Here is a 20,546-nt window from a genome sequence, read left to right as displayed (position 1 = left end):
AAATTCATAAGCACATTTTTAAGTTTTTATATAAAGGCCTGACTGTTAGGTGGTCAATGTGATTAGTTAGATATCTCATTTTCTTGAAACGTGCTCTTACTTTTATGGTTTAGTTTTGTTGTAATGTTCATCTTTAAGTTACAAAAAACAGGTGCTAGATTAATAGTTGTTGGACGTGTGGTATTAATGGTAAATAAAGGCTGGCAGATTTTTTTCCATACAGGTACAGATAGAAAACTACAGTTTGGACATCACTAATTTGGACATACATAATTTCTGTCACAAGAACGTAATTCTCCTCTAGCCCCAAAGCCGTCAGATATGTTAAGTAGATGAATGTAACTATATTCCAACACAATATTCTTATAAAAATAAAAGTGGCAGGTTAGCCATGGCTGTGGTCTATAGTTTTATTAAGCAAATTGTTTACAAAAATCAGTTTTTTTAGGAAATAAGTATATTTGCCTCTTACATGACAGGTAACATACCTTGGAAGGGAACTTGTGAAGTGTGTTTCTGAAGAAGTGCCCATGTCTACAGAACTGAGTAACCCACCTCAGCTCCACCAGCCTCGCCTCTCAGGTAAGTGTGGCCCAAAAGCTCCTGTTAGCTGTGGGTGGACATGGCAGGAATAGTGAGCGCGTACCTCTTCCTCGACAGTTAGGTAAAATTCATAACTGCTCATTATCATTAACCATTTTAACACAGAAAACTCAGTGGCATTTAGTATATTCACAGTGTTGTGCAACACTACCTCTGCGGAGCTTCAGAATGCTGTCTTGACTTCCAAAGAATCCTGTACTCATGGCACCCACAGTCCCTTTCTCTCTGCTTTCTCTCTGGATGGATGTGTTCTTCTATATATGTTACAGAAGTGGGATAATGCACTGTGGCTTCTGGGGCCTCCTTTTATCCAGCACAGTGGTTTTGAGGATTATCCATCCATAGTGTAGCATGCGCTTGTGCTGTTCCTTTTCATGGCTGAATAACACTATTCTATAAGAATGTCACAAGTTTATTCATTCATTGCTTGAGCATATGAGCAGTTTCGACTTCAGGGATATTGTGAACAGTCTATTGATGGGTTTGCATACACATTTAGTTGTTTGAGTACCTGCCTTAGGTTCTTGTGACTGTAAAGCTAGGAATGTAGTTGGTTTGTTGTAATTAACTCTAGGTTTTGTTCTTGTGAAGAGTAGCTGGACTGTCCCATAGCATCAGGACCATTTTACATTCCTGCAGTGGTGATCAAAGATTCCAAGTTCTCCATGTCTCCAGTAATAGTTGTATTTGTTTATTGTACTAAACACAGTTGCTTCTCGGAAATTTTTAGATGATACCATCTTTTATCGTTATTCCTTTATCTGAATCTATTCTAAAATCACTGAGTGGTTTTTAATTATCACACAAAGACTTGCTATGTTCATATATTTTCTGAAAACTTGCACTAAAATAATCTTTGCTTATGAAGCTAATATTCTGTATGAAATAGAAATAATATTATCCTGGAAAACCTGAAGATTCAGTCTCACAAATGAGTGTCACACCTTGACTTGATTGTGAAAGAGCAAAACAGAATTGTGAAAATCAGATATAAAGGAATATTATATTTCCCTCCTCTGCTACAGCAGCCCTCCTTTTATCCCAGTGTCTCTGCCGTAGCAGTTAGTGACGATCTGTGCACAGAGAATGAGGACACTGTGATGAGTGAGGTCAGGAGCCAGACAGGGTTCCTAGTGTTCTTCTGGGCCTCCCTGGGGTTATTGCTTTCCTTATAACAGGGCCCCATAATTCTAACGACTTCTCTTTCCTAACTTACTCTTTTTTTTTTTTGGTTTTTCTAGACAGGGTTTCTCTGTGTGGCCCTGGCTGTCCTGGAACTCACTCTGTAGACCAGGCTGGCCTCAAACTCAGAAATCTGCCTGCCTCTGCCTCCCAAGTACTGGGATTAAAGGTGTGCGCCACCACACCTGGCTTCCTAACTTATTCTTAACCCACCAATCCACCTTAACTTCTTAGGATCCTGTTTCAAAAAAAAAAAAAAAAATACTGGGCTGACCGGTTTTATATAAACTTGACACAAGCTAAAGTCATCCAAGAAGAGAGCACCTCAATTGAGGAAAAATAAACCCACCTCCATAAAACTGTGCTGCTATCAAGCCTGTAGGGCATATTCTTAATTAGCGATTGATGGGGGAGGGTCCAACCCATTGTAATGTGGTGCTATCCTTGGGCTGGTGGTTCCTGGGTTCTATAAGAAAGCAGCCTGAACAAGCCATGAGAAGCAAGCCAGTAAGCAGCACCTCTCCATGGCCTCTGCATTAGCTCCTGCCATGTTTGAGTTCCTGTCCTGACTTCCTTCAATAATGGACAGTGTTATGGAAGTGTAAGCCAAACAAACCCTTCCCCACCCCCACCATACCCCCCAACTTGCATTTTGGTCATGGTGTTTTATCACAGCAATAGAAACCCAACTAAGACAAGTACCTTTATCATAGTAAATACCGCCTTTCAGTTTTGTGGGGTTTTTTTTTCATATTTTTATTGGTTACTTTATTTATTTACATTTCAAATGTTATCCCTCTTCCCAGTTTCCCCTCCACAAGCCTACCATTTCCTACCCCTACCCGCTGCCTCTATGAGGGTGCTCACCCATCTACCTCCCACTCCGACCTCTGCACCCTAGCATTCCCCTCTGCTGGGTCATTGAGCCTCTACAGGACCAAGGAGCTCCCCTTTCATTGATGCCAGATAAGGGCATCCTCTGCTGCATTTCCAGTTAGAGCCATGGGTCTCCCTAGCTCCCATGTATACTCTAGACAGCTTTTATCATTTGGGAGAATCTTGGTCTGGGAGATCAGATCAGTGAACATGGTGAAGTTAAATTAAAAAACTAGGAGTTCTTACAGTAATTCATGGTGTTTGGTGCTAAACTGTCCTCATTTGCTTCTCTGTTGCTGTCATAAAACAATGAGCAAAAGCAGTACAGGCGAGGAAAGGGTTTTATTTTGTTTTGTGTGGCTTACAGTTATAGTCCTCTACCAGGCAACCCAAGGAAAAATAACTAGAGGCAAGAACTGAAGGAGAGAGAGCAAAGAGGACAGTTGTTTACTAGCTTGTTTCCCATGACTGGCTCAGCCTGCTTCCTTACCCAGTCTCAAACCACTGTGACCCACAAAGGCATAGTCCACAGTGGGCAAGGTCCTCCCACATCAGAAAATGGTGAAGAAGTGCCCCACAGACAGCCTCTAGGCCAGTGTAACGGAAGTGATTCCTCAGCTGAGCTTCTTTCTTCTGAGGGACTCTAGCTTTTGTCAAGTAGACAGAAAATAGCCAGCACACTCACCCTGATGATAGGATCTGTTTAATCAAACCGTGGAGTCTAGTAACCTTGTTATTTTTAATGACTCATATTACAGCTGACTGTAGCTCTTGGATGAGTTGTAGTATTTCATTTCTTGTGTAAAAGATAATGTCATAACTCCCTAAGGGTGAGATTGCTCTGTGTCTCTCATGTGTTTGTGCTTGCTCATCTCCCCTCCCCTCTCTCCACCGTTCTACTCCACCCACATTTGCACATGAATTCATGCCCTTTACCATTTATGAGAAAGTCTAGCAATCCATTCTCTTTCTAGTTTCTAACTGGAAGTCAAAGAAAAGCTGTATATTCTTCCTTGTGTCTTGAAAGCCACCTGCCTCCCAGATTTCACCCCCATTGCCTCCACTATAAACACATTCGTACTATTAATTTCTCCTCCCCCCCAAAAAAAAATCCTGATTTTTCTTTCCTTCAGATACTTTCAGTGATTGTGTGCTGATTAGAAAACTATAGAGGTACCAGGTGCCATCCAACTTTTTGCTACCTAGTCTAAGCCTATAAATCCACAGGGAGACCCTTGATGGCTGCTGTGGGAGTTTCTTTTGAACTTTCATGATTAGGATTCTTGTGTTCATGTTTCATGGTAGCTAACAGTATAAATTAGAAAAATATGAAACACTTTAACCCAACTACAAGAAAAGCATTCATGAGAGAGTCTTTCTCCTTCCTTTCATATCACAATAAGTTAGAAAATAAGGACAGGACTCTGACACTGGAGAAGACCAGACCAACCCTGTGGGGACTTCATGAGCCCACCCCAGATCAGAAACAAAATCTGTTCTCCTGTGTTTCCAGTGACAAGTCTTTGAAGAGTGTTTTTTGGAGAGAGGCAGAAAGGGGGAATTTGGAAAGAGCAATTTATACTTGTTACTAATAGGAAGGCCATGTATTTAGGTATGAGTACAGCAATATCTAATCTAGGAAAAGTTAGTAATGTTCCTTCCCTTTAAGTTTAAAAGTCTGTTTCTTCCATGACTCAGTATAAAAAGCCAAGTAAATTGGTGTTTAAGAAAATAAAATCTGGGGGCTGGTGAGATGGCTCTTCTAAAAGTCCTAAGTTCCAATCCCAGCAACCACATGGTGGCTCATAACCACCTGTTATGAGATCTGATGCCCTCTTCTGGTGCATCTGAAGACAACTACACTGTACTTATTTATAATAATAAATAAATATTTTTAAAAGAAAAGAAAATCTGGGCTGGAGAGATAATAGCTCCGAGGTTAAGAGCACTGACTGCTCTCCAGAGGTCCTAAGTTCAATTTCCAGCAACCACATGGTAGCTCACAACCACCTGTAATGGGGTCTGATGCCCTTTTCTGTTGTGTCTGAAGAAGTATATTCATACACATAAAATAAATAAATATTTTTTTACAAAAAGAAAGTAAAATCTGGTAGAGGGAAAGCTGAGACTGTTTTGTACCTTTTAGAAGTGTACATAGATCTTAACACTGTAAATAGAATGTTAGACCTTATACCTATCATTCCCTACAAATAATTGCTTTTATACTTCTAAGAGATTGAAGAGATCTTTGAATTCAGATGTTTATAGGTCTTATTTCTTGCAGTCCCCAATGTCCACCATACCAAAGCTTCCAATAAATATTCACTGAATAATATCCACTGAATATATGAGTAAATTAACGTAAGCATGAATATGATCCCAAGGACTCTGTTTTAAAACTGTACTTAGTTCGATGACCTTAATAAATAGGTATGTCAGAGGGAACGAAATACCCATGGAAGGAGTTACAAAGTGTGGAGCAGAGACTGAAGGAATTACCATCCTGAGACTGCCCCACCTGGGGATCCATCCCATAAACAACCACCAAACCCGGGCACTATGGCAGATGCCAACAAGTGCTTGCTGACAGGAGCCTGATATAGCTCTCTCCAGAGAGGCTCCACCAGTGCCTGACAAATACAGAGGTGGATCCTCATAGCCTACCATTGGACGGAGCACAGGGTCTCCAATGAAGGAGCTAGAGAAAGGACCCAAGGAGCTGAAGGGGTTTGCAGCCCCATAGAAGGAACAACAAATGAACTAACCAGTACCCCCAGAGTTCTCAGGGACTAAACCACCAACCAAAGAGTACACATGGTAGGACTCATGGCTCCAGCTGCATATGTAGCAGAGGATGGCCTAGTCAGTCATCAATGGGAGGAGAGGCCCTTGGTCCTATAAAGGCTCTAAGTGGAATTTCCCAGTGTAGGGAAATTCCAGGACCAGGAAGCAGGTGTGGGTGGGTTGGGGAGCATGGGGAGAGGGAGTTTTCTACCCCCGTCCCACCAGCTCTGTGTGTGTCTCTCTCTCTCAAAAGTCAGCCAGTTCTTGGTCTATAGGTTTGTCTCAGGCACAGAAAGTGATGAATGTGCCTGGTCAGAAAACCTATCACGTATGCTCTGATACAGACTGACTGGATCCTAGGATATGAAATGACTATGTTTAAATCTTGCATTATAAAAGGCTTGTTTTAATTTTGATGCATGTTTTAGCAGGTACTTCCAGAGAGTCGATGCAAACCATCCCTCATTATCTACAGATAAAAGAGATACTTCAAATCAGCAACCAGGAGCTTCTGCCATGCCATGTAATGGAGCAGCATTGGAAGTTCTATGTGGGACACTTACATTCTGAAGCTCTGCTTTCTTGGTAGCTTAGTTAGCATTTGTTCTTATAATCTCCAGCTCGTATGGTGGGCATACCTTAACCTGCACTCTAACTGTTATGGTCAGTTTAGTGCTTTTTTGCCTCTGAAATCAAGGCATTTCTGAATAAAACCGTATTGAGTCTCCTGCTTTTGCTTTTATTGTCATAAATGTAAAACTAATCTTGCATTCAGCATTTCTGCCTGTGTATGAGTGACAGTTCCTGTTAGGGAAGTGAAGACACGCATAAACAAGTAGCAGGGAAGATCCCCGGAGAGTCCCTGGAGTGTGTTCCCCCATTTTACTCTAACATGTAGCTTAAAAGCAAAATGTAAATTACAACGGAAATTTAAAGTTTTATATAAGGTTAGTATAGGTAGTGTTAAATCTTAGAACAAACCGCTAACCAAGTGTTGACTGGGGATGACTGCTTTCGAAAGTTGAACTTTTACTAATACACTGTCACGAGCATTTATAAGAGCTTCACTGGTTTTCTCAAACTCCTTAATGTTTTGGTAACCGAATTATTCTTATCCTTCATTATCTCTGAGTCCCAAGTAAGCTTTGGCCTCACATTCTTCTTCTATCACTTGTCTGTCCTTGTGTAGAAAGTGAAATGTCAATAAAAATCACTAGGAGGCAGGAGACATGGTTCAGCAGTCCTAGCTTCCATGTGCAGCTCACAACCCTCTATAGAACTCCAGTTCCAGGAAGCCCAGTGCCCTCTTCTGGCCTCTGTAGGCACTGGGCATGTATACGCACAGGCATGCATGTAGACAAATCACCAATACACATAAAGTAATAATTTAGCATTTTTAATCAGTAGAACATTTTCTGTGGAGGGAATGTGGTATTGGCTTTGAGTATGTGGATGTCTTCAAATGTATAAAATACTTAGAAAATATCTCTAGAATATACAGTTGAAAGCTGACTCTGGGGTGCCAGGGTTACAGATCTGGGCAGTTGAGAAGAAAGGAAGGCTGTTCTGACCAGAGCTGGAGAGAGCTGCTCTGCCATGGCTCTTCTCGAAGATCTCTGGGCAGTGTGGGTATTTATAAGATTCTCGTCTATTCTGGGTTCTCAGTGAACCTTTTAAGCTTCTGACCCTCAGCCACACACAGGACCTTGAAGAATGTCCATTGATCCAATCTACTTGACCTTTGTGTCCTTTCTGTGAAACTGGTTTTCAAAGATTCACTGCATGTATTCACTGTAATATGCGGTGTTGTATTACATGAGGATATTTTCGTACAAGTATATATTGCACATTGAGTATATTCCCTCTTATGCACCTCTTTTCCCATTCTTCCATTTCCCCTCTCCCATTAGTCTCCTTTTTCCTAGACAGCCTTGCCTCTAGTTTCATATATACATACATGATTTTACCTATTTAAAATATAGGAACTATTCATAAGAGAAAACATGGTATTTGTCTTCCTGAGACTGACATAATTTCCTTAGTATTACTATTTTTACTTAAATCCATTTACCAGCATTAATATGCAAGTATTTTTATGATCCATTGGCCTGAGTCCTTCATTCTCTTCAGTTCAGCCCTCAGGACCAGTGTAGACTGATGATACAACAGCAGTTTTAGCCAGTTCCTCTTACTGTAGCTTATTTGTTGATTGAGCAATGTGGAATACTACTGCCTAATCATTCTTAAATATCTACACTGTCCCCTTTGCTACTTACAGAAGTGAAACTGCAACAGGTTCCCGGACCTTAACAGGACCAACAGTGTGATAGAAGTCCCATCAGGCCTTGGAACCCAGTGCATAGGTAGCAGCATCTGCCAAAACTAAAACAAAGACATAATCCATGCAAAGTCCATACTCTCAAAAAGCCCCGACATGTACTAACCTTGCTTTATGGCTTCTGAACTTTAACTTCTGACTAACTGTTCCTGCTAACTGAGATATGTCAAGGCAGGATGTGGATTTGTGCTTAAAAGCCCACCCTGAGAAAGGCTTGGGACTGCACGCTGGTCCCAAGCATCCAGCGTAGTCACAGGCTGGCTAATAAAGGCTTTTTGTTGGTGTGAGCCCATGTCCAATTGGTCTGCTCTGGTAGATTCCTCACAAGAAAATCTAGGCCAGAATTTTTAATTATCTGTCTAGTCCTAATCTTCCAGTTTCATCTGCCAATAATCTCGTATAACTCTTAAACGTATTTTTTGGTCCCTGTTATGAACTGAATCATGTCCCTTAAAAAATCATGTGTTAAGTCCCTAATCTCTAATTCTTAAATTGTGAGTGTATTTGGAAGATAGGACCTTTAAAGGAAGATAAAGGCCTTGGTTAAGTCAAGATAAAGTCATTAAAGCAGCAGGCTCTATATGATTCAGTTTTCCTGAATCAGAAAAGAGGAGGCTTGGACACATAGGGACATGAGATGTAAGAGTACAGTAATAGGCAGTCATCTACAAACAAGTAGCTGCAGCAGGGAGTAAGCCACAGTGACACTGAGTGTATGCCAGGATCTTAGGAAATGGATGTCTCTTGTTTAAAGTCACCTGGTATGTGGGGTTTTCAGTATGGTGACCCTAGCAAATGAATACAACCAGTCACCCCTCTCCTGTCTTTACACTATTTCCCTACCTATAACATTCCCTCTCTACTTCATCCATCATGGCTCCTGGGACTTGGATCTAACTGAGAATGATGAGTGAATAAAGAAATACAGAAAAGCTGGGATCTGGTGATCTGGGCTCTCAGCTGGAAAAGTTTCAGCACCCAAGCAGCTCCGCATGTTTATTGTATAGAGTTGAACAGCGAGGCGGGGCTATTGCAGAGCCGGACAAGGAGGTGGGGTTTCTTGGTGTGCTGGTGGTTTGGATAAGTATGGCTCTCATAGACTTGTATTTGAATGCCTGGCCCATAAGGACTGGCACTATTAGGAGACAGGACCTTGTTGGAGAAACATGTCACTGTAGGGGAGGGACTTTGAGGTGATATATGTTCAAGCTATGCCCAATGTGGTACACAGTCTCTGCCATTTCCTTCTGACCCTCACCCCCAGGTGGCAGGGAGGCTTTGTCATTTTTCCATGGTTGGTGGGCTCTGGGGTCCTTGACACGGCCACGCCCATGTCAGCAGCACACATTTGCTTAAAGCTTTATTCAGGACTTCTTCCCTCCTACACCTCTCCGCTGCCCATCTGTGGTTCTCATACAGTTTAACATAGTTCTATATGAGGCCACCCTCATATATGACCTCCTATATTGCCTAGTTTTAGTTGTCATAATTTGTCTTCCTGAAGCGTTTTAAAAACCTTAAGAGTCCAGTTCATGACTGTATAGTACTAATTTCCTATAAAGTATCTCAAGTACAGTAGGTGCTTAATAATTTCCTGTCAGTTACATACTGTGCTTTGAGGTCAGTAACAGAAAATATTAGTAAAATTTTACTAGAATGGCTTAAGTATGGCTTTGATAAGCCAAGACATAGGAACTTAGGAATGGCTATACATCAACTGAGCAATGCTACCATTGTTTCTTCCGGGTTCCACAATGATTTTGCTGTTACAGTCTGAAGAACATCATTAGAAATGAGATGATTTTCTTCCAGTCCACGTCTTCACTTTGGGGAAGTGGCTTCCTGAACACCTCCATTCACAAGAAAGTCATGTTACAGTCTGGCAAGATGGCTCAGGAGGGAAATGTGCTTGTCGATAAGCCTGGCAACCTGAGTTAGAGACTTAGGATGAGAGAACAGGGTACCACAAGTCATCCTCTCATGACATGTGTGCACACACACTCAAACACATACACACAAGGCATCCTCTCATGACATGTGCGCACACTCAAACACATACACACAAGGCATCCTCTCATGACATGTGTGCACACACACTCAAACACATACACACAAGGCATCCTCTCATGACATGTGTGCACACACACTCAAACACATACACACAAGTCATCCTCTCATGCACACACACTGAAACACATATAAACACATTTTTAAAAATGTTTTGATTCTTTGTGAATTTTGTATCATATACTCCACGCCCACTCATCCTCAACCCTCTCAATATCCACTCTGCCATTGCAACCTTGCCCCTAAAAGAAAACAAAAATTAAAAACAAACAAACAAAAACCATTTTAAAAAAATCTCACTGTGGAAGCTGTGGTATCTCAGTGTGTGTCACACAGTACATACACCCTTTTGCCCAAACAGTTTTACTTGCAAATGTTGATTGCGGTGGTCTGGTTAAACTCTGGCTTCTGCTACACTATCAATACTGGATCCTCGCTGGGCCTCTTCGGAGGTATCCTGTTGTTCAGTGTCGTGGAGATCCTGCAGCCTGGGTTCTGCAGGACCAGCCCCTTTGTGTGCCCCAGCAGTTCACAGATGGCATGGATGTTGGAGTGGGCCAACTTAAGGCCCTGGATCTGAGCCTGGGTGATGGCTGTGGTTTTCAGCCCACCAGCTCTCCTCTGCCCGAACCACCAGGGCCTGCTTTGTCCAGGTAAACACTGGGGACAGCTCCTGTTTGTGGTGGCAGGCAAGTACCCATGCCACCAGTGCCAGCTCTCCAGCACTGATCCAGAATAAGGCTTCAGACAGCTTTCCCATCCTCACACCCTCTGGGCCAGCTCTCTCATGCCCACACTTCCAGGGTCAGCTCTACTATGCTGCCCAGGTGAGGTGTGCAGCTCATTCCCCTAAGTGCTGGAGCCAGTGAGGAGTGGGGCAAGCCCTTCTGCTCGCACAACGTTGGGGCCAGCTCTCCCATGCTCCAAGGGATGAGGTCATCTCTCCATAGCCCTCAGACATCAACATGACCCAGACTGGGGATATCTGCATGGCCTTTGGTGGTAACATGGGCCATGGAAATCAACACAAACCCCTCCAGCTGCAGGGATATGTAACCAGTCATGGCCCTCTGTGGCAGCACAGGTGGCACCTCATCACGGCCTCAGGCAGCCCAGAATACTGGCATCAGGCTATTCCTTTCCACCTCTGTGTCTCCCTTCATAGTGCTCAAACCATTCCACTTCTATCACAGCTCTCCAACACATACATGTCCGTGGGAGTGGCTCTCCTGGTGGGTGGGCCTCTCTCAGAGGCAACACATGGTACCTCTGGGTGTCTTCTACCCACCCTGGAGTGTCTCTGGGTTTCTTCAACAGGTGCCCACCACTGCATGGGGGTGGGCATTCCTCTTACATTTAAATAAATTTATTTAATTGCTTAAAGAACTTTTTTTTTTTTTGTCCTTGGCCACGGTGAATCACCTGCCATTCCCCAGTAGATCACTCTGGAGAAGTGGCATTATCTTGATTTGCTGAAAGAAACACATGCCCATGCGTAGGAGAGCAGTCAGTTGCACAAATTACCCACAGGGCCAGTCAGGAGACAGGCAAGGAAAAGGAAGGGGAGGGAAGAACGAAAGGAAGGGAGGTACAGTAGGTGGTATGTGTAAGGGGCTAGAATGAGAACTACTATATTAATAATGCATTCCAGTTGTTATCACAGGCATTTCTGCTGTATTAACACATGTAATCCTCACCACACCGGATATACTAGGAAAAGCTATCATTCATTTTAAGATGACTGATCTGAGGAAAGGATGAGGTAACTTGGTCCAGAGTTACAGAGCAGCTACCAAGTGGTAGATAGAGAAATCAAAACTGGGAGTCTGGCTTTGGAGCTCACTTTTTTTTTTTTCTCTCTTAGCTGGTTATCTACTTCAAAATGTATATTAAGATATTGGAACGCTGTCAGCCTCATGATGGTGCCTCAGGCTCCTGCTACCTACACATTTTAAAGAATGTGTAGGTAGCTCACTGCGGTAGGGCAGACGGAATATCCCTGGAAGCCAAGGGGATGCAGCAGTCCAGCTGACCAGGTCTAATACAGACACGGTGGTATCTACTCTTGAGGTTCGTTATTTTTCTGTCTGAGAAGGCGCTAAATATGAGCTGTCTTGCTCTTTTGAATGATTACATGAGCCCAGGGGCCATGGCTTGCAAGAGACTTGGATTTTTTTTTATCTATTGTGAGCTAACAGCACTTAGCTAACAGCTACGTATTTTCGGATTCTGGTCCTGTTTTTTGTTGTTGTTGCTTTGCTTTTTCCTGTTTACATAGTGCTTGTTAAAGCCTATTTTACAGGAGGAACCTTATTCTTAAGCATATAGAAAAGCCAAGAACTGTGATTTCATCCATCTGAAACCGTGGCTTAATTAATTCCTTTACCACCTAAATAGGAGGATCAGAATTGGAGGCCATGCCAAGTCAACTTGCCTGACTTCATTTAATCTCTGAGTGCAGGGACTGTGGTTAACTACTAAATCCCTCAGACACATCTGTAAGTTTATATTCTTTCATTTGTTACTACTTTACCAAGAGTTTTTTGTTTTGCTTTTGAGTTAGGCGGACCTTGAAATCACCACCCAAATGCTGACATTACACAGGTGCCACAGCACCCCCATGTATGTGGTGCTGGGGTGTGTGCCAGTAAACACTCTTGTCAACTATGCTATAAGCCCAGCCCTCCTTTTCTTAGAGTTTTAAGGGAAGACCAGCAGGTGCACCCTTAAGATGCTATAATGTCAATAAATTATTTGTAAGTGGCAAAAGCAGTTGATATTTGTGTTTTCAGTACAGGACACCTTAAAGTTCCATGACGTCTTGACAGTTTGTCCGAGATATGAAGTTGGGTCGCGTGCTTCAAAGCTGAAGGCAAGGAAGTGATAAGGCAAGTTAAGTGTTAAGGCTAGTGGTAAGCAACTTATCATAGTCACTTATCATTGCACAGCAGAGCTTCCCTGTGCACCTCGGCCGGCACAATAACTCCTGTGAAATGAGCCAACAGAACAAACAAAATTGTGTGTGTGTCCCCAAAAGAAATATGCTGGTGATAAAATAGTTGTAGAAAATATTGGCCAGATTTGCAAGACACTTAACAGTGCAAATCCAAAGAACCTCTAACCAAATAGAGTTCTTGTCCTTTAGAAGCCAAGTAGAATGGTTTGAACGAAGCCCCTCTATCCAAAAAAGGGTAAGGCCTACCAGCCCCCACTGGAGTCGCCCCTACACCTCCCCAGAAGGGACTTAGAGTTTCCGACTGTGTCAGTTTCTTTGATAAAATGTTCCATCAGCTTGTTGCTGAGCTCACTAAATAAAGGAAAATCCAGGAAAACATAAAAACATATATGAGACTCTCAGCCTAAGGCTAGACTTTCTGCTTACCTATAGCTGCTTGTCATAGTTACAGATTCTCACCCCACAAAATCTTCAAACTTTGCCAAGATCTGGCTGTATAAGTGCTACTTCACCTTGGTTAGGTTAGACACTGAATTCTGGGGGACTTACCATCCTGACAGGTAGAGGGGTCCTGAGCAAGGATTGTCCAGACCAGTATGTTTCATACCAGCTCTGAGCTGACTGACCTGATTATCCAAGCGGGGTTAGTCAGCTAACTCCTTTGAGCCTTGGAACCCTTGATTACAAGACATGGTGATCCTCTCTCTGATGGTGCTCTGGAGATTCAGAAAGATCACGTGGAACTACCGAAAGGTACTTATTGTCTTATCCTTCATGCTCCTGTTCTAACCCATGTCTCTGGGTGCCTTCAGCCCCTTAAGGTAACTCCCTAAATTCTGCGAAAGGATCCTATTAAGGCTCGGAAGGCCAATGGAGGTTCTCCGGTACGCTCAGGTGAAGCCTATTCAGGTGAAGGCCCAGTCATTTCTCAGCTGGAACTGCTATCACTTTAAGGAGGCTGTGTTTTCCTCAGGTGCTTTCCTCAGAGGGAGAGCAGAGCAGTGGTGGAAAAGCAACGTCATTCTGTGTGGGCAGGGAGGCATGGCAGGGTTCCTGAACAAGCAGTCTCCAGAATGGTGTCACATACTAACTCTATGACCAATCAGTGATTCAACCAAGTATGAAACTCCTTTAAGTTTCAGGGTACTCCATCATAAGGCATGGTATTCTCTCAGGACATTCTGAAAGATCAAAGTATTGAGGGTACTTTTACCCCAATCCTAGGGATTGAACCCACAGCCTTGTGAGTCTAAGCAAACGCTCTACCACTGAGCTGCACTCTCAGCCCAAAGGGTAAAGTGTATGCTTAATGTATACAAGGGGATGCACACACACACACACACACACACACACACAAAAACCCTGCGGACATCCCACTCCTTGATAAGCTTAGAGGTTTTATTATAAATACGAGAGAACATCTGGAGACATCTGGAAGAGTCCAGAGCAGAGAAGGTAGATTGGGCAGGGCCAGGGCTAAGTGTATGAGGAAGAAGGGAGAATTGCCAGAGATCAAGAATAGAGAGCAGAGTGAGAATACCAGAAGCTGAGAACAGCATACTGGAGAGAGCAAGGATGATGGTGTGGGGTGGGTAGCTGGTGGGAGAGAAGCCCTTGAGCTGGAAGGGCACTTTCAAATGCATAACAACAACGCCAGTTCAGTTAATATCCCCGTGAAGCCTGCTTTATTCTGAAGGGAATTGGAGGAGGAGTGGACCTGGGGGAGAGAAGAGGTTGGGGTGGGGTTGGAGGAAAGGGAATCTGTGGTCTGAATGTATTGTTTGAGAGAGGAATAAATTAAAACAAGAAGAAAGAAAAGTAGAACAAGTCCTTGTGCATAAAGACTAGGAAGCCTGGAGGCTGGCATGGGCCTTGATTTGCTGGTAGGCACCTCAGCTGTATGCTAACTGGAGAGCCACATTCCCTTTTGCTAGAGGTAACGGGAATGACTCCCTTTGGTAGACAGAAACTGGCTTCACAGCCACCAGAAACCCTACAGTCCAGGCTGAGCTCATTCCTGGACACTCCACCTGCCTTTTGGAGTGTGTGGGATTGGAAGGTCCTTTGGACCTGACACCAAATGCTTTGTATGATGTGCTGTTGTGGCATGGTAAATACTTGCATTCCATCAGCCTCTGCCTTCTGGGGACACTTCAGGTGTGGGATGCTGACAGGCATGTGCGTTATAGCATGTTAGTGGTTCTAGGCTCCGCCCAACAGTTACCTAGCAACAGCCAAGTAAGAGAGCCTGGTTTGCTATATTAAAAAAAAAGACTGGCCTCTCTCTTTCTCTGTTCTTCTCTGTCCCCTCTCTTTCTCTACCTCTACTCTCTTCTCAATCCCCTTCTCATGCCCCAAATAAACTTCATTTTATACTAGACCCATCATATGGCTGGTACCTGGGGATGGGGCCGGGAAGGGGGAGTCCGTCATCATGAGGCCGCTAAGGCATCCTGCTGCTACATCATACCAAGTTTTACAAAACATCAGTATCCTTGCCTCCATTGACTGTTTTGCTTCTTTCCTTCAAGGATATGCTTGGACCACTACTGCTTTAGAATGACATTACCTGGTGGTATCCCTAGCCACTGTCCCACAGCTGTTATTTGGCCCATGGATGGTCATTTGGCCCCAGTTCCTTGGCTATTAATATTCCTTTCTTGGTTATTTATGTTTAGCATAAGGCCTAAATTTTAGCCAGAGTTTCTTTAAAGGCAGCAGGCACCTCAATTTATAACTGTTTGCATCCTCAGCTCATGCATATATATATATATATATATACATATATATATAATGTATATATAATGAACTGACTTTTGGGAATTGTAACAGGTTATTATTTTCCGCAACTTCAAGGCCACTTGAACCCTGTAAGTGGACCATCACTTGGAAAGAGAACCTGCACAGATACAATCCAGTTAACATGGGCTCATATTGGATTAGAGTGGGCTCTAAATCCAATGCCTGCTACCCTTAAAACAAAGAGGAATTTGGAAACAGAAGAAACAGGAAAGAAGAGCCAGGCGTGGTGGAGCACACCTTTAATCCCAGCACTCGGGAGGCAGAGGCAGGTGGATTTCTGAGTTCGAGGCCAGCCTGGTCTACAAAGTGAGTTCCAGGACAACCAGGGCTATATAGAGAAACCCTGTCTCGAAAAAACACAAAAAAAACAAAAGACAAAAAACAAAAACAAAAAGAAAGAAAGAAAGAAAGAGAGAGAGAAGAGAAGAGGAGAGGAGAGGAGAGAAGAGAAGAGAAGAGAAGAGAAGAGAAGAGAAGAGAAGAGAAGAGAAGAGAAGAGAAGAGAAGAGAAAAGAAAAGAAAAGAAAAGAAAAGAAAAGAAAAGAAAAGAAAAGAAAAGAAAAGAAAAGAAACAGGAAAGAAGGCCAGAATACAGTGGAGGCACTGTAGAAGTGATGCACGGGAAAGGATTCCTGGCCACCGGGAGGAGGTAGAGGATTCTCCACCTAGAACCTTCAGAGGAGTCACACCCCTGCCTATAAAACACTTGTGGATTGTTAAGGCACCTCATTTGTAGGGATGCTGCATATGAAAACCATACTGAAGGGATGTTCCTTGGAGGATCACAATCTAGTCTTGAGCAACTTACTTTAAGAAGATCTACTTTAAGGAGAAACTGCATGGCTTTAAGAAAACAAGGACAGTCGCTGACAGCCATTGATGGAGAGAAAGATAACACTGGGCAGGCATAATCTGAGTAGAGATAATAATGATCCAAGAACATGAGGTTGAAGATGTTTTCTAAAAGTTTGATGGCTAGTTTTGATTGTCAACTTGACATTCCTACAGAGGAGGAGCCTCAACTGAGGAAATGGAGTAAGTGGATATCCATTTTGATATGTTCAAAATAATAAAGCAGACATATGTAGGAGAGAAAGTGTGGGTGTTTCCTAGTCTGCCTTGCTGCGATAACTGGAGGCTCCCTTGGCTTGAGCTGGGGCTCATGATGGCTGCTAGTTCCTGTGAATTCCAGACCTGTTGGGCTAGGTTCTTCTGTGGTGAAGGGCACACGCACAACAGACCACAAAGTCTACATTCTGGCCCTCCTCTTCCTGACACCTGCCCCCACCCCACCCCATCCCACTTCTCATTCGAAAAATCAGAATAAAGCTAGTCCTTTCCCCTTCATAAGTCTGTGGGGATCTATTTAAACAGCATTAATCCTTAGAACAGTGCACAGCATGGAGGATGATTCCAAGAATTGGTTTTCTTCTCCAACTCATGCATAGATGATGCCAATTTGGAAAGGTGAATTATGGAGCTAATTTAATGACACCTTCCCACTGGGAAGCAGATGTGGGCAAAGCCATCCCCTACTTGCCTCTCAATAAGTTTGTAAAATGGGCATGAAGATACTTGCACACTTTTTTAAAAATAAAAGTCATGTTTATAAGTTTATGCTAATAAAAGTACAAAAAAAGGGCATGTAAGAGAGATATAATAGGCTAGAGAGGTGGGTCAATGGTTAAAAGCACTGATTAGTCTTTGAGAGGACCTGAGTTCAATTCCCAGCTACCATATGGTAGCTCACAACTATCTCTAATGGGATCCAATGTCCTGTTCTGGTGTGTCTAAAAAAAAACTACAGTGTAATCATAAATAAATAAATCTGAAAAAGAAAAGATATTTACCACCAAAAATGTAGGGGAAAATCTATATGTTCCCTTCCAAGAAATATTTTTGTTTTGTTTTGTTTTTAGTAGAGCTTAAAATCTTGGCTCTTACTTTGGTACAAACACAAAATAAGAACAGTTTTTGGACATTGGAGTTCACTGTAATAAGGCTGTACTTGAATGTCCCTCACATCACCAAAGGATTTTACCTCCATAGTAGATAAACTAAGAGTTGACAGTTCTGCTGCACTAAGGAATGAATTGTAGGCACGATTTTTGGAAACACATTTCCTGCTATGGTCAAAGCTATTTGACTTCAGTGATTGTCGTCATTCTCAGCCCACAGGGAATATGTTACATTCATTTAAGAAATGGTGTGTGTATTAAGATGGTCTGTCCATGAAGCCATTCATCAACTATTTCAGTGAACAATGGTTCTGCTTGGAGGGAGGCACAGACGTTAGGTGAGGGTAAGATTCTGGTTCATTGGCTGTGAAGATTTTGAAAAGCACTCATCTCAGAATAAGAGTAACTTATAAAGTCCTCTTCTGCAAAATTGATACAGTAATTATAAATATGAAGCAAAGCCTTCAGTCTCACTCTTTGTTGTTCTCTTACAAGCCACCTCCCAAATTAATTGTCTATGCTTCTTTTGGCTGTATAAATAATTTTGAAATATGTAAGCTGTTCTAAAAACCATAGAATAGTGTAAAAACATCAAATAAACAATCCTAATAATAGAGAGGCTGAGATAGGAGAAGCATGATTTCAAGACCATTATGTGGCACACAGCAAGACACTGTCATGTAGTAACAAGCAGAAAGTGAATATGGATTGTACAATATTGGACCTATCTCTCCCATTACCAAATTAGAGAGACCACGGGATGACAGCCGACAAATTTCTAATTCCTCATATTTTTGAATTTCAATCAATTAGGTAATAATAATTTTCATATTAAGAGATATTAAGGAAAAGTGATTGTTACTTCCTGTTAATTTTTTTGTTAGAGGTGGAATTATGTTTGTGTGGGTTTGTTGAAAGATTACTTTCTTGCTTCTCCTAGGGTGTAGTTTCACTCCAAGTATTGGTGTTTTCCATCTATTATCCTTTGTAGGCCTGGATTTGTGGAAAGATATTGTGTAGATTTGGTTTTGTTATGGACTATCTTGTTTTCTCCATCTATGGTGAATGAGAGTTTTGCTGGATATAGTAGCCTGGGCTGGCATTTATTTTCTCTTAGGGTCTGTATGACATCTGCCCAGGATCTTCTGGCTTTCATAGTCTCTGGTGAGAAGTCTGGTGTAATTCTGATAGGTCTGCCTTTATATGTTACTTGACCTTTTCCCCTTACTGCTTTTAAAATTCTTTCTTTGTTTAGTACATTTGGTGTTTTGATTATTATGTGACAGGAGGAATTTCTTTTCTGGTCAAGTCTCTTTGGAGTTCTGTAGGCTTCTTGTATGTTCATGGGCACCTCTTTCTTTAGGTTAGGGAAGTTTTCTTCTATAATTTTGTTGAAGATATTTACTGGCCCTTTAAGTTGGGAATCTTCACTCTCTTCTACACCTATTACCCTTAGGTTTGCTCTTCCCATTGTATCCTGGATTTCCTGGATGTTTTAGGTTAGGAGCCTTTTGCTTTTTGCGTTTTCTTTGATGTGTCAATGTTTTCTATGGTATCTTCTGCCCCTGAGATTCTCACTTCTATCTCTTGAATTCTGTTGGTGATGCTTGCATCTATGACTCCTGGTGTCTTTCCTAGGTTTTCTAACTCCAGGGTTGTCTCCCTTTGTGATTTCTTTATTGTTTCTAGTTCTATTTTTAGATTCTGGATGGTTTTGTTCCTTTCCTTCACTTGTTTGATTATGTTTTCCTGTAACTCTTTAAGGGATTTTTGTGTTTCCTCTTTAAGGGCTCTAGCTGTTTACCTGTGTTCTCCTGTATTTCTTTAAGGGAGTTATTTATGTCCTTCTTAATGTCCTCTGTCATCATGAGAAGAGATTTTAGATCTGAACCTTGCTTTCCCGATGTGTTGGGGGTATCCAGGACTTGCTATGGTGGAAGAATTGGGTTCTGATGATGCCAAGTAACCTTGGTTTCTGTTGCTAATGTTCTTACACTTGCCTCCCACCATCTGGTTATTTCTAGTGCTACCTGCCCTGGCTATGTCTGACTGGAACCTGTCCTTCCTGTGATCCTGGTTGTATCAGAATTCCTCCAAGTCAAGCTGTCTCTGGGATCTTGTGATTCTGGGATCTTGCGATCCTGAGATCCTGGGTGTGTCCGAACTCCTGGTAGTCAAGCTGCCTTTGGGACCTTGTGATCCTAGTGTGACCAAGCTCCTGGGATCCTGGGATCCTCTGATCCTGGGTGAGTTAGAGTCGTGAGAGTGGAGCTGCCTCTGGGTGCTTGTGGGGCTGGCTGCAGAGTTTGAGCCCAAGGGCTCTAACCCAGACAGACCAGAAGGAACCCATGCCACTGGTCTGGCAGAGTTCCTGGGTGCCTGGGTCCCGCTGGTCCCAGTTACTCCAGGTGTTGGGGACAGATATTGTGTCCTCACCTCTGATCCTCCTACTTCTGATCCTCTGATCCTGGGACTTGCATACTTTTTAAAGTCAATGTAGGGAAACTGGAGCCCCCGGCTGAGACGGTCTGACACTTCAGAATTGACTGAATCTGAATTCTGGGTCCTACCCAGCTCCTCACCAGCCCGCCAAGCATGCCGCAGCCTCAGTCCATTTTAAAGATGGAACAGTAAAGAACAAGCCAATTGCGACTGTCTTGCTTAGTGCTACTCTTGTTCTGCGGGCAGATTCCAGGAAGTCTCCCTCTGACACCCCACTAGGAAGGCCCTTTGGAGTGAATCACCTACACACCTACAGTGCTTGCTTTACAACGTAAGCAAACACACAAGGCCCCTTAACAAGGACCCTTGGGAGTCAGACGCTGCCCAATTGGTTTAATGGGCAGTCTTTCTGAGAACTCCAACACGGCCGGCCGGATGCAGCATCACCCTCTTCCTCACCCCCGCCGGAGGGGAAAGAGGAAGCGTATTCCGCTTGTAGGCACTGATTAAAACACAACTTTGTACCCTAATTAGTCTG

The 20,546-nt window shown here is 42.9% G+C and overlaps 1 protein-coding gene across 5 annotated transcripts in view; it reads left to right on the top strand.

The window, feature by feature from the left end:
* Ankrd31 (ankyrin repeat domain 31) overlaps nucleotides 1-6,175 on the top strand; it is a 154,392-nt gene extending 148,217 nt beyond the window's left edge. For 4 of the 5 annotated variants that reach the window (XM_021180851.2, XM_021180850.2, XM_021180848.2 and 1 more), the window contains 2 exons: nucleotides 480-582; nucleotides 5,874-6,175. In XM_021180851.2, the coding sequence (XP_021036510.1) occupies nucleotides 480-582; nucleotides 5,874-6,034 (264 nt within the window). In that variant the 3' untranslated portion in view covers nucleotides 6,035-6,175. The remainder of the gene's footprint in view (nucleotides 1-479; nucleotides 583-5,873) is intronic. The other variant, XM_021180849.2, reaches the window with a different exon arrangement.
* The last annotated feature ends 14,371 nt before the right edge of the window (nucleotides 6,176-20,546 follow it).

Source organism: Mus caroli, unplaced genomic scaffold (genome assembly GCF_978045245.1).
Source record: "Mus caroli unplaced genomic scaffold, Mus_caroli_1 scaffold_15, whole genome shotgun sequence".
Lineage (NCBI taxonomy): Eukaryota > Metazoa > Chordata > Mammalia > Rodentia > Muridae > Mus > Mus caroli.
This window is presented reverse-complemented; position numbering and strand designations above follow the sequence as displayed.